General features: G+C 33.5%; 1 protein-coding gene across 1 annotated transcript; it reads left to right on the plus strand.

Moving 5' to 3' along the window:
• Nucleotides 1-256: 256 nt before the first annotated feature.
• On the plus strand, nt 257-14259 carry LOC132736026 (uncharacterized). The gene is made up of 4 exons (XM_060723069.1): nt 257-357; nt 4786-4842; nt 7100-7283; nt 12890-14259. The coding sequence occupies exons 1-4, from the start codon at nt 311-313 to the stop codon at nt 13031-13033; spliced, it is 432 nt and encodes a 143-aa protein (XP_060579052.1). The 5' UTR covers nt 257-310; the 3' UTR covers nt 13034-14259.
• Nucleotides 14260-15123: the final 864 nt, after the last annotated feature.

Below are 15123 nucleotides of genomic sequence, written 5' to 3' on the forward strand. Positions count from 1 at the left end.
TATATCTAATTAGTTTTAAAGATAAACAAACTTATAACTTAATAATTGTTATGTCGGTCGCTAACATCCGTCAGCTGTGTACATAGATAATAAAACGTCACGATGATTCAATGCAAATCGAATTCTAAAATGATTCTAAATGACCGAAATAACCAACTTAAAGACTACATGCACATGCATTCTTTTGTCACTTATTACATCATTTATTATGTCCATTTTTGAGAATTTTACTAATTTTTCTCTATTTCAGAAATTTGATGACATACTCTGGCCAATTTCTAAAGGTATCAAACCTGGCTTCAGATTTGACATGTATGCTTCTGTTCAAAATGATTGGAATGAAGTGCAGTCATTTCTGTGAGTATTTTTATCATTTTCTTTCTCTTTCTTTCTTTCATTTTCTATTTTGTTCTTTCTTTCAACACGTCCTCTAAATTTTCTTGTTTGTTTAAATGAACGTGAATCAACAAATGATATGTGAAGGCGCATTAGATAGCGGATTTTCCATTTCTTTACATATTTTGTTCTAGAAGCACTTTTTATCTGATCGTGTATAATAAGCAACTTCACCCAAATATCTATACTGCCAGCTGGTTCTACGAAAGGTTCAGACAAAGTTTTGGAGAAAAGACGTTTTAAGTTATTTCTGAGATATAAGAGATTTAATGCTTCAAGAAGGATTTTAAACTAACATTTTTATTTTATATCCTGGTCATGATAAAGCAAATTGGCGTTATCAGACTATTTGTCATGCTTAACACTGAACACCTACTCTCCTATCTCTAAGGCCAAGGTCAAATTTAGAAGTCAAAAATCAGTAGTTAAAAAATCTTATCAGCCCTAAGATTATATAATGCATTAGTTATTTCTTTCTTTTTTGTCTTTTAAATGGCACATATGTTAAGCCTGCTAAGGTGGTGTGCAATATACAAAACCAAGACCCCTCCTCAAATATCAACATCAAAGGTCAGAAGCTTAGCAGTTAGAAATGGTCGCCTGGCCCATAACTTTTCACATCCATCAAGAGATTTTGAAGTCAGCTGCCAAAACATAAGGAATTTTTGTTATCATAGCAATTGTTTAAATCAGTGTTTTACTTTGATAATAAAATATACAATTTGTTGGTTTTTGTCCAGGGTTATGCTCAACTGAATAATCTGAACTGAGAAAAATGTGCTCTGTTACTCTAAAATAAGGGCATCCATCGTGAATTTACAAAAGATGAATCTTAAAAAAGTAAGATACCCAACCGAAGTAAAACTGATAAACTTGCATATATTATGTCTAAGTTTTGGATACATACATACTTATAAGCAAAGTTTGCATGACAATGCCATAAAAATTTCTTGTAACTAAGAAAAAACATGGTTCGTAAACATAAAAATCAAATTATAAGCATATTAAAGTGACGTTATGCCCATCAAATGGGACTTTTCCTTTTGCCATAATTCCTTATAATTTAGTAATTTACTTCCCATTTACGATAAATAATGAACAGATCCAAATAAAATTTCTGTAAATATCTATTATCTATTTACCTATTACACTCAGTTTATAAAAAGAGTGGGACAGTCTATTTTGGCAGATTTATAATTTTATCATGAACATTTTCCAGTATCAACTGGTGGTCAAACACAATTTTAATAGTCAATCTTTAGAAATATAAAGTCAATTAATCTCAACTTGACTATGTTAATAATGTTATAATGTCACTTTAATATAATGACCATTGTTGTGCGAGTATCTTCAGAGTAGGACAACTTCTATTTTATAGTTTTTATTTAGATGTTCCGTTTTCTTGTTATTTTTGTGTGACTTTATAAATGCTTTGGTTATATGTAGTATTTAAAGTATTATTAAAAAAAACATATACAATTTTGCAAAAATAAATAGTATTATAATGCAAATGTTACAAATACATGTATAAGAAAAAGGAAAGTACAAACTACTTAACATTTATAAGATAATCAGATGATTTAGCTAAATCATCAAAACTACTTACTTTACTTATTTTCTACATACATGTATATTGAAAAATGACCACAAATGCTTATCATTACATCACGTTAGCTAGATATTGCAGAAGTAGAAATAATTTATTGAAAGCATTTTTTTCAAAAAACGAAAGACTTGTTCTATCACAGTTATTTATGATGTTGCAAACTTTGCTTCCTTTCATGTTAATATAATATTTATAGATAGTCATTACTTAGTCTTTGGAACCGAAGAGTAAATAATTCAGTTTTGGCCCTATGTTTCAGAAGGAAATGTCTTTGTTTTTACACAAAACTCTAACTTGTTGAAAAACTCCCTAAATGTGTAAACAGATTTGGTCAGGTTTTTGTAAACTCATTTTATGCTGAAAAAGGTATTTATCCTTATAGTTTTTTTTCTCTTTTGTGTGAAAGAAAAGTTTATAAATACTTAAATTCACGAAGTGCTAGCAAAGTTACTGGCTTAGATGGTATAAATTCCCGTTTTGTCAGGGATGGGTTACCTATAATTGCAGGTCCTATAATCCACATTGTAAACTTGTCTCTTATCCAAGGTGTAGTTCCTGATGATCTTAAGACTGCTAGAGTTGTCCTCCTTTTTAAAAAAGAATGAAAAACTTTCTGTTGGTAACTACAGGCCTGTGTCAATTTTAAATGTAGTTTCCAAGGTAATTGAAAAGATAGTTTATGACAAAGTTGAAACATATTTTAAAGAGAATAAGCTGTTGTATAAATTCCAGTCTGGTTTTAGAAATTGTTTCTTTACTGATACTTGTCTAATTTACATGACAGACTACATTAGGCATGAAGTTGATAAGGGTAATGAGGTAGGTATGGCTCTGTCAGACTTATAGAAAGCCTTTGACACTGTTGACCATTCCATTCTCTTAATGAAGAGCTTCAAGCGTCTGGTCTTGGTGATGACATCATAAGGTGATTTAGGTCATATCTTTCTGAGAGACAACAGCTTGTTGATGTGTCAGGTAGTTTTTCTTCTACTTCAAGTATAACACGTGGTGTTCCCCATTGGTTCAATCCTTGGGCCCCTTCCCATTTTTAATTTACGTCAATGACATGTTAGCGGTAGTGAAAAGTAGACTGTTGTTATATGCTGGTGACTCTGGAATACTTGTTTCTGGAAAAGGTTTATCATAGGTGGAAATTTCTGTATCTGAAGATTTATCTTCAGTAAGTCAATGGTTAATTGATAATAAGTGATCCTTGCATTTAGGATTGTGTTTGGGTCTAAACAAAAACTGAGGTCACATTCCAAATTAAATATAAATTTTAACGGCACTGCAATAGAAGCGTCCACATTTATCAAGTACCTTGGGGTTACTATTTATCAGTACCTGTACTTTGGTTTCATGGCAGACTCAGTTATTCAGGAGGCTAACACCAGGTTAAAGTTCTTTTACCGTAAGAAAGATTTCCTTACACAGCATACCAAAAACAACTGCTTGTCAATTCCTTAATTCAGTGTCACTTTAACTATGCTTGCTGGGTCTCGTATGATGGTTCAACTCAGGTCTTGAAAAATAAATTACAGACATCACAAAATAAAATGATGAGATTTGTTCTTAACCTTGATTCCAGAGTTCATATTGTCCCTTCCCATTTTAAATCCCTTAATTGGTTACCAGTTTGTAAGAAAGTTGATCAAATTATGTTATGTCATGTTTTAAAGGTTAAAAACCAAATGGCGTCACAGTACTTAAGTGATTGATTTGTTCAGAAATCTATGCATTCTTATTGCACCAGACTGAGTAAAAAGAAGGATATTGTCTTTCTGAGGTTAAAGGTCTGGATCAAAGTCTTTTAGTTTTATTGGGGCTAAATTGTGGAACAGTCTTCCAACTTGGATGACTGAAATTTATAAATTTCATTGTTTTAAGGTAGTCATAAAAAGTCACTTTTTAAGTAGCATGTAAGTGTTTTTCTTAAAATTTCTTGTAAGAAAATTTTATATGTTTTCATTTATTTATTGAATTATTTTTCGGCTCAGGTTAACTGTTTCATTTTTTTAAATTGTTTTAATTCTTTTTATTAAGACTTTAAAAACTGTCTCTTTTTTAATAGCGTTATCTATGGCATGTTGTTTCCTTACATACTCATAACTGTATGTTCATATTTAAATTTTTCTTAATACACCATGGTCCCTGTGATAATAAATCGCAATAATCGTTTAAACTGTGATACTTTTTAATGTTATCTTGTGTTATTTACATTGGAGTATTTCATTAGAGTTTTTCTTTTAATTTAGACGTGGTTGCAGACAAGGCGATCCGATTTCTCTTTATCTTTTCATTTTATGTGCTGTGACTTAAGCAGTGAAAATAAGACACTGTTAAACAATAAATGATAAAAAAATCAATTTGCATATCTGCTAGATGGTAAACAAATTACAAGTTATTTGGATAGACTTTCTTAAGTACAGTACTAGATCGAATAAAATAAAATGGAAACTAACATGGGAGATACACAGGTTGAATTGACTGACATTTCATAATTGACTTAAATTCTAAAAATAACCCAGAGGGTTGAAAACAGAAATTGTCACTGGAAAAGTAGAAAATATTTACAACGATAGGAAAAATTACTGTCATCAGGTCAATACTGCTTACTCCACTTACTTGTTATTCATATTTGAAAACACTAGATAACTCATTTATATTATGATATATATAAACAGGTCCTCGTATACTCCACTACTCTTAGAAATGACTCTAAATAAGTATATACATCCATACATATATAATTCATTTTCTATCTGTTTCAAACTATTTTGCAGCCTAAGTGAAATGACATGTATCAGGTTCTCAAATGCGTCGCACGAACTCGCGATAACGTAAGTGTATCCATTTTAAACGTTATTTTTCCAATTTTTAAAGATGGTTATATGATGATTTACTTGTCAATTCCTTATAATTGAGGGAGATATTATTTCGTCGTTTATTTTTATGCTCCCCCCTTCAAAGAAGTGGGGGTATATGGCTTTGCATTTGTCTGTCGGTCGGTCCGTCGGTCCGTAGACCAAATGGTTTCCGAGTGATAACTTAAGAACGCTTAGGCCTAGGAACTTCAAACTTGGTATGATGATTGTTCATGACCAGTAAATGACCCCTATTGATTTTGGGGTCAAGGAGTCAAAGATCAAGGTCACATTGACCTTGTAGGTAAAAACGGTTTCCGAGTGATAACTAAAGAACCCTTAGGCCAAGGAACTTCAAACTTGGTATGGTGATTGTTCATGACCAGCAGATGACCCCTATTGATTTTGAGGTCAAGGGGTCAATGGTCAAGGTCACATTGACCTTGTAGATAAAAACCGTTTCCGAGTGATAACTAAAGAACGCTTAGGCCTAGGAACTTCAACCTTGATAGGATCATTATTCATGACTAGCAGAAGACCCCTATTGATTCTGGGGTCAAGGGGTCAAAGGTAAAGATGACATTGACCTTGTAGGTAAAACAGTTTCCGGTCAATAATTAAAGAACGCTTAGGCCTGGGAATTTCAAACTTGGTTTGCTGATTGTTCATGACCAGCAGATGACCCTATCGATTTTGGGGTCAAAGGTCAAGGTCACATTGACTTTATAGGTAAAAACGGTTTCCGAGTGATAACTAAAGAACGCTTAGGCCTAGGAACTTCAAACTTGTTATGATGATTGATCATGACCAGCAGATGATCCCTATTGATTTAGGGGTCAAGGAGTTAAAGGTCAAGGTCACATTGACTTTGTAGGTAAAAACCGTTTCCGAGTGATAACTAAGGAACCCTTAGGCCTAGGAATTTCAAACTTGGTGTGATGATTGTTCATGACCATCTGATGACCCGTATTTTGGGGTCAAGGGGTCAAAGTTCAAGGTCACATTGACTTAAAACGATAGAAACGGTTTACAATCAATAACTTGATAACCCATGGGCTGTTGGCCCTCAAACTTGGTAGGTGCATTGGACTTGACCAGTAGATGACCCCTAATGATTTTGGGGTCAGGGGAACAAAGGTCAAGGTTGCATTGACCTTGTATTTCAAAATGGTTTTCTATCAATAACTGGAAAACCCATGGACCCTTGACCTTCAAACTTTACAGATTTATTGCTTTTGGTCATAAGATGACCTCAATGGATTTTTTGGCGTTAAGGGGTCAGAGGTCAAGATCACATTGACCTTATAGGTAACAACGCTTTCTGATCAATATCCCAACTCATGGGCCCTTTACCTTCAAACTTCACAGGTGCATTGGTCTTGGCCAGTAGATAACCCCTATTGATATAGGGTCAAAGGTCAATGTCATATTAAACTTGTATGTAAAGACTGTTTCTGACCAAAAACTCAACAACTCAAGTTGCCTTGGTTGATATTTTTTATTAAACTAAAATCCTTTTGGTATACACATTTCAAGGTCTTGTGTAATATAACAACTTGGCTGTCATTAATGAGGCCTATATGATTCATAAAATTTATGCATATATTATTTGGTAATATTTGAAATAACTTTGTCATAAAATTGCTGCACTTAACTTTTGCGGTCACAATTACCTAGTGACTTGTCATGACCAGTAATTAACCCCATTTTTTTGGTCACTAGGTCAAAAGTCAGTCATAATAAACTGATCCCATGACTAATTGGCTGCCGATAGGGGGCATACATGTTTTACAAACATATCTTGTTTTCAAATGAAATAATTAAAGGGACACGGAGATATTGAAAAGGCAATATTTGTACAACTACAAAATCGCATAACTACTAATTCAATACTCTGTTTATCAATATTATACGCTTCAAGAGGAGTGTCCATGGCTGAATATGGGACAGATTTGATGTGCAGATGTGACTATTTTTCCATATATATATATATATATATATATATATATATATATATATATATATATATATATATATATATATATATATATATATATATATCAAATGAAAATGATCATAATTATCAACGTTATGTTCATCACCGTTATCATCATCATCATTATCATCACGATCATATTCGTCATCATGGTTATCGTTTGTATTATTACATATCAAAATATACAGTTACTGCCATGTTTTAACACGTGTTTTCTTTCTCGCGTATATCAAACAGATGGTATCGTCACTTCAATTTCGTTTCTGTGGGAACTGTGACTGATTCCGGCATAATATTACTTTCCGAGGAATCTGATTTGCGTAACGGTACTGGAGTTAAAACCGAAGAGTATTTGGATATCAAGGGAATAGGACCAAACATTTTGAAATTTTCGGTCCTATCACAGAGTGAATCCGTAGAGGTAAAATTTCATCCTTGAATAACACGGCATAATTTGACGTGAGGTGCAATAAATTTGATTTAGTTTTAGCTTAGTTTGTAATGGTTTTTATTTGGTTTTCAGGGGACCCAGTCAAGCTTAACAATGTTTTACAAATCAACGTTTTTCATATTATTGAGAATAACGATTGACTTTTTTCATTAAACGAAATAAACAGTACTTATCATCTTTTTTTTTCAATTTTATGGGAAGTAATAATTTTATATCATTTTCATTTGTAAACATTTTCCTTTCAAATTCATGGGATGACATGATCACATTTTGCAACTTTCAAATTCGTGTGCATGAGAACCAGGTTAAATTATGCATTTTTGATAATTCTATGTTAATATTGCATCGCATCTGGAAAGAGTCCGACAGACGTGAGGAATCCGCTCATAGTGTAAAAGCAGCATTGGAGTGACATGATTGTACTCGTTGCAATAAAAGCCATACAATCACAGAAAACACCTTATGTCTGTTCTGTTGATTAGTTTCATTAAGTGCAAAAATAACTTGTTTCGAGAAATTTGACTATAATTTTCTTTTTAATTTGTACATTGACCTCCAAATGAATTCTATGTAAAAGCTCACAATATCGTCTCGTATCGACAGGTATTTATGTGTTTTAGATTTGGTATATTGCATGAAAGTAAGATTTATGATGATAGTTTTTGTTAATGGAAAAAAAAACCTTAGGAACCTTAATTGCTTTTTGCAGTGGCGCCATGAACCTAGTGATTAGCCTGTCCGTGCTCTGCTCTGTGCCCTGTCCTTTTTTGTTTGGGGTCCGCCTGGGCTCCTTGCAACTGGTTTTTGTTGCTGGGTCATGTGGGAGTTGCGTTCGTTCATTGAATGCCGCCTTTCCTTTTTGATCTTGTTAATCATATTTTATATATTTTAATTCAAGTAGACAGTCAAAAACTCCGAAACATCAAGTAAACATATATACAGTAACAACAATATTGGATATTAAAGGCGTGGCTTAATATGTTAATATTGTAGACTTGCAATATACTATCGATACAAATAGATCGAGAATGAGAAATCCTAAATTTAAAGTACATAGGGTAGGCAGGAAAAAGCTAAATACGAACACGCACAACAAGGAAAACAGTTTTTTGAATATTATATGGCCCGATTGTGTAGTTGTTAAGGTGCTTGTTTTGCATTCGGAAAGTCGTACTTTCAAATCCAACAAGGGTAATACTTGATAAGGCATTTTTATTTTATTATATATTCTTTTTTATTTCATTTATATTTATTTTTAATACTTTCTATATATTTGTCGATGTTTTTTATTCATGAGAATGATTTAGCATATAAATATATATTAAGTTACAATTCAATTCAGAAATTCAACAAAAGCATATTCACACGGTTGGGTGTAGTGCCGTGATAATCACACGAACGGTCTAATATACACTCCAAATAACTCGAATTGTATACCATTTTATTCCAAAATGAATTCCATATCTAAGGGTGTAACGTTTGTGCGGATGTTCCCAAAACGCGGGAATGTATTAAAAAATTTTGACACGAGGCGTTTTTTATGAATACAAATAATTATGTTTTTATTTTTTCTAATAAATACTTTATAGATATAAAAATCCCCAGCAACTTTAGAACCCACAAGTTAAAAGATGTTTAATTTATTGCATTTTAATAAAGCGCTCATGATTATATTCTATAAAATTAGAATAGTTTTGCGTATGATTTGTTATGTTTTTATCAGGGGTAACAATCGAAACAATTTCTAATTTTATATATGTTTACCCAGTATGTGAGAAGTCAGCAGTGAGCATTACAAATTATGTAGGAAATCAATGTTCTGCTGTACTGTTCAGCTGGCTTGGTAATATAACAGGGCATTCCTAAATTTAGTGTAAAAAGCATGCTGGAATACTCAGCTTGTTAAGCAAACAAGCTGGACATTCTTAAATATAGTTTAAAAAATGTCGAACTGGCAGAGCAATCTAGCGTGACATTCTTAAACATAGTGTAATAAATGTGCCGCTTGAATGCCGAGCTTGCAGAGAAACCTTCCAAAGCATCTTCCAGAGCATCCAAAATATAGGGTACAAAATGTTCTGCTGGAATGCTCAGGTGGCTGGGAAATCTAGCAGGACATTCCTAAATACAGTGTACAAATCCTGGAACGCTAATCTGGCTACGCAATCCAGCGGGACATTCTTAAATACGGTATAAAAATGATCTGCTGAAATGCCGAACTTGCAAAGCAATCTAGTGGGGCATTCTTAAATATAGTGTACTAAATTTTCTGCTTAAATGCCAAGCTGGCAGAGCAATCTAGCGCGACATCCTTAAAATTGTGCAAAAAATGCTCAGCTGCCAGAGCAATTCAGCAGAGCATTCTGGAATATAAGGTAGAAATGCCCTACTAAATGCTCAGCTTTCACGGCAACATAGCTCTGCTGCAATGCTCAGCTGGCAGTACAAGCTAGTAGAGTAGTCCTTAATATAGGTGAAAAAATATTTCTGCTGGAATAATCATCTGACTTAGCGATCTTGCGGGACATTCTTAAATAAAGCATAAAATTACTCTGCTTAGATGCCGAGCTGACAGAGCAATCTAGCAGAGTATTCTGAAATAGAGAGTAAACTGCTCTTCTAGAATGCTCAGCTGGCAGAGCAATATAATATGCCTACAAAAATAAAGTGTAACAATGCTCTGCCTGAATGCTCAGCTGGCTATTTCATCTATTCTAAAACATAGTGCAGACAATTGCTTTGCTACAATACTCAATTGGCAAAGCAATCTTGTTGAGCATTCTGAAATAAAGTGTAAAATTTCTCTGCTGAAATGCCGAGCTGGCAGAACAATCTAGTATATTGTATAACAATGCTCTGCTCGAATCCTTAGCTTGCAGGCCAAGATAGTGGGGCATTCCAAAATATAGTTACTCTATTAGACTCTAAATATAGTTGCTCTGCTGGAATGCTCAGGTGGCTAGGCATATAACAGAACATTTCAAAATATAGTGCAAGATATGCTCTGCTGCAATGCTTAGCTGACAGAGCAATCTATAATAGCATTCCTAAATATAGTGTACAATATGCTCCGCTGGTATGCTCATCTGGCTAAGCAATCCAGGGGGCTGCGATTTATTCTGAGGCACTCAAAGACTTTCAGGAATTTTGGTTGCCAATGGAGATAAAGATATTTTCGACTTCAAGTTACCTTCCGGAGTTCAGTTCTTTGGTCTACAACTGATTTTGAGGCACTCGCAGACTTTCAGAAAAATTTGGTTCCAATATAAATAATGATATTTTTGACCTTTTGGGACTCTCTTAAGTCCGTTTCTTTGGTCTGCGACTTATTCTTCGACACTCGCAGACTTTCAGGAACTTTTGAGCCAATGGAGAGAGATAATGACATGTTTGGCTTCTATGGACGCTGCAGAGTTCATATATTGGTCTGAGACTGATTCTTTGGCACTCGCAGACATTCAAAATTTTATGTGTCAAAGGAGAAAATGATATTTTTAACTTCCAGGGACCCTCCTGAGTCCATAACATTTTCTGCGTCTGATTCTTAGGCACTCGATGACTTTTTGCCAGAGGAAATAATTACATTTAAGACTTTTGATTTTTGGCTCATGCAGCAAAATTAACACCCTAGAAGTTGAAAATTTCATTACCTACATTGGCACCAAAATTCCTGAAAGTCTAAGAGTACCCCAGAATCAGTCTCAGACCAAAGCAATGGACTCAAGATGGTCTTTAGAAGTCGAAAATGGGCTCATGCAGCAAAATTAACTCCGAAGGGTCCGTAGAAGTAAAAAATGTCATTATCTCAATTGGCACCAAAATTCCTTAAAGTCTGCGAGTGCAACAGAATCAGTCTCAAACCAATGTAATGGACTCCTGTGGTTATAAGAACTTAAAATAGGTTATAAATTCATTTGGCATCAAAAATCTTGGAAGTCTGCATGGATTTGAGAATCATTCGCAGACCAGTGAAATAGATCTAGGTGACAACAAGAAAACAACATCAAAAAACAACAATACCTAGGCATTGCATCAGAGCATTTCTTGCACAACATAAAATTTTACCCAGATTGCCCAGTCAGCGATGCATTCCTGCAGAGCATTTTTGCACTATATATTCAGGAATGCCCTGTTATATTGCATAGCCAGCTGAGCATTTTTCATCATATTTTGGATGCCTCACTAAATTGTTAAGCCAGTTAAACATTTAAAAGATGCCCCGCTAAATTGCTCTGCCAGCTCAGCATTTCAGCTGAGCAATTTTAACACTATATTTAAAAATGTCCTGCTAGATTGATCTGCAAGCCCCGCATTCAAGCTGAACATTTTTACACTATATTTTGGATTGCCCCGCTAGATTGCTTAGCCAGATTAGCATTTTAGTCGAGCATTTTCCTGTATATTTCAGAATGCTCTGCTAGATTGCTCTGCCAGCTGACCATTACAGCCGAGCACTTTTACACCTTTTAAGGAATTTACCGCTACATTACTCTGTCAGCTCGGCATTTCAGCAGGTCAAGTTTACACTCAATTTTCGAATGCCCCACTAGATTGCTCTTCCAGCTAAGCATTCAGGCAGACACCGGAACAAACCTTTATGCTGCTGTTTTAAGAAAAAAACGTGCCATTCGCTTTGAATGAAATATACTAGCATACAAAATTCATTTGTGTAGTTTGTTTTCTTAAAAATCCAACATTTGTTTTTTTTGCAGCAGATATATACTCAGATGCACTTATAACCTGGCACTTACATTTTTCAGTATAAATATGTTATTTGTGGAAGGATTTTGTTCAAATTTGGACCATACAAAATTTACCATAACATATGAACTTCTTAGAATTATATTTACAATTCAATGATAAGAAAATAAAAAAAAAACTAATAGGCTACTGTAAAATAAAAAATCACAGAATGACTGTAAAAATCCTAACAAAATGAGCAGTCTTTGAATCCCACTTAATCTGTCTGTTAACCAGTTCTAACAGTTTGTATGTACGCCAAATTGGCTATATAACAACAATGTAAAAACCCTCTGCCTCACAATTTTCTATTCCTATACAAAGGCTTGCTCAAGTTCCAGCCAATTACAAGAGGCTTCTGGTCGCTTTCTCACATGCCTGTTCATTTCAGCCGACAAGTGTTATGTTAAGATCTTGTGACGACTTGGGATGGAGGAGCTGCTAGATCTCGAGGAAGCCCTTATTTAGTAAAAGAAAAATATTCTCCTTAGCTTTCGTGAATAACTACGTCATTGACAGATGTTTACACGTTGTTATAGCCATGGGATGACACACAAAGTATTAGAACGGGTTAACATACATGGGGTTCTGATACTTTTCATTTTGTTACAATATTTACAGCCATTTTGTGATTTTTCATTTTGCAGTAGCATATTAATTTTTATTTGTTATTGTCTCTATTTTCTTGTCAATGAATTGTAATTAAAATTCTAAGTTATCAGTATTATATATTGAATTGTTCCACAAATAATCAATTTATACCGAAAAATGTAAGTGTCGGGTTATAACTGCCTCTGAGTGTATAGCGTATAAACTTTGACATGATTCTGTTTCAGATTCTGTTGAATAACCAAGCGTATTTCACATACCATCTGAATATGACCAACATTCACGCATTGCATGAGTTGCAGGTGAAACGCACATCGAACGAGTTTGGCATAAATGTCGCGTTGCATGGTTATCGGATTAGGCTCGGGTAATACCGGACAAGTAAAGATGAAGACAGTCTAAGATTCTTATGATACAATGAGCTTTTTATCCGTCGTTTTTTTCTATAAATACAGGATTTATGTTCACTGAGTGTTATGAAAATAAATATTTCATGATTGACAATAGCCACGATAAAAAATATGATAATTTTCATTCCACAAGATGAAAATAAATCCTAAAATTTTAGAAAAACACTTGAATTTTCTATATATATATATTTCTTTCTTTTTTCTGACATTCCAATTTGAAAGACTTCCTTTTAAAATGTGGGTATTTGGTAAATTTTTAAGAAAGTAGTCCGACAAGACACCAATGAAAGATTGTGGAAAATGTTTCTCTGCAGTGAAAATATGGGAAATAAATATACGCATTTTATTTCATCCATATTTCTCATATAACAAGTAAATAAGTTAACTTTGAATAATATAACGAAAAACATATAACGATAAAGAAAGTATCTGTTTGGATTAGTTTTTATGTAGCTTTTGAACAATAAATCATGCATTTTTGTGTTACAGCGCCCTCAAAATTAATAATTTCATGACAACACTTGATTTTTTTCTTGTCCGCTGAGAAATCCTCTCAGCCACGACGCAATGAGTTTAATCTGAATACTTTTACGATGAGGGTGTCTTTTTTCAGGAAATATTTTTTTTTTAGAAAAGAACAATAAATAATACGTCATTAATTAAGATATGAACGGAACACATGACGAAATGTTAATATGTCTCCCTCATGTTTCTCTGTGATGTTTTTTTCTTTTCTTTTGATAATGATTTGTTGTTATGACAACATAGTTATTTTGAATGTATCACTTTTCATTTTTTTCAGTTTTTTTCAATTCTCTTTTCAAAAGATTGACTTATAGTTTTTTACAGATGTTAATATAAAACTAAGAAGGTTAATTCCCCATTTTTCTTTAAAAAAAGCGTATAGATTTGTAAATTTTTTAATATGAATCATGTTAATGCCAAGACAGTACAATCGCATGTTAACATATATTCTTTTGTACCTGATTGAATAAGAAAGATGACGTTGTTTAAACGTGTTTCGTTTTAAAATTTTGATCATTGACATATGTCACAAAGCCTATGTGAAGTTGTTAAGTACATAGAAGATATTAAAGTTTTTCTTTTCTATAAGTGCAGGATTTATTTTCACTGAGTAAATTGAAAAAAAAAATCACGAGTGGTTGTATAATTATATGAGTGAAATATGAGCCGCGTCACGACAAAACCAACATAGTGCGTTTGCGACCAGCATAGTTCTAGATCAGCCTGCGCATCCGTGCAGTCTGATCAGGATCAATGCTGTTTGCTTACCAACCCTATTACAAGTGAGAACGTGATAGCGAACAGCATGGATCCTGATCAGACTGCGCGGACGCGCAGGCTGGCCTGGATCCATGCTGGTCGCAAACCCATTACGTTGGTTTTGTCGTGACGCGGCTCATATGACGATTTTCACGTCACAAGAAGAAACGTTTTGTTTATTATATATTTTTTCTCTATTTGGACTTTACAAGTCTTCAAGGTACTCCCCCACATATAAAAGGTCTAAAACATCAAGATATTGGATTTAGTTATGTCAGATCCTGTATGTTGTAATTAAGAAAGTAACAAAACTTATGTGAAAGTTTTTATTTGTATATAAATATTCTTCTTAAACAATTTCCATACATCGAAAAATATGTTAAATACGTATTGCAAATGCTTATGCACATTATACGTAATCATTTAAATATATGCATTCATTCTTATTTGAAAAATTTCTTTGAGACTTTATCGAAAATAATTTTTCATAACCTCCCTTTATTTACGTGAAATGTTAGTTCGGTTATATCTTTACAAATGATACTTTTTGGAAGTTTCAATATTGATAAAACTTTATGTAATAGTTATCGCATGGCTGTGAGCTTTTCCTTTGTTCTTTCCAACCCATTATACTCAGTACACTTCAATGAGCATTTCAAAACTGTATTGATATATAACAGTACAGTTTTTTCATTGATTCATATAGGAAAAAAACTGTACTGTTATATATCGGTCTAGTTTTTTTCGCACCTTGTATATATCAATAC

The sequence above is a fragment of the Ruditapes philippinarum genome, unplaced genomic scaffold, assembly GCF_026571515.1.
Source record: "Ruditapes philippinarum isolate M1 unplaced genomic scaffold, ASM2657151v2 ctg2221_1_1_1_1, whole genome shotgun sequence".
In the NCBI taxonomy this organism is placed as follows: domain Eukaryota; kingdom Metazoa; phylum Mollusca; class Bivalvia; order Venerida; family Veneridae; genus Ruditapes; species Ruditapes philippinarum.

Excerpts from the sequence above, each read along its gene's own strand:
- LOC132736026 (XM_060723069.1), top strand. The coding sequence starts at position 311 with ATGTATGCTTCTGTTCAAAATGATTGGAATGAAGTGCAGTCATTTCT. Across the intron at positions 358-4,785 it reads AATGAAGTGCAGTCATTTCT|CCTAAGTGAAATGACATGTA; the intron begins GTGAGTATTTTT and ends ACTATTTTGCAG. Across the intron at positions 4,843-7,099 it reads TCGCACGAACTCGCGATAAC|ATGGTATCGTCACTTCAATT; the intron begins GTAAGTGTATCC and ends TATATCAAACAG.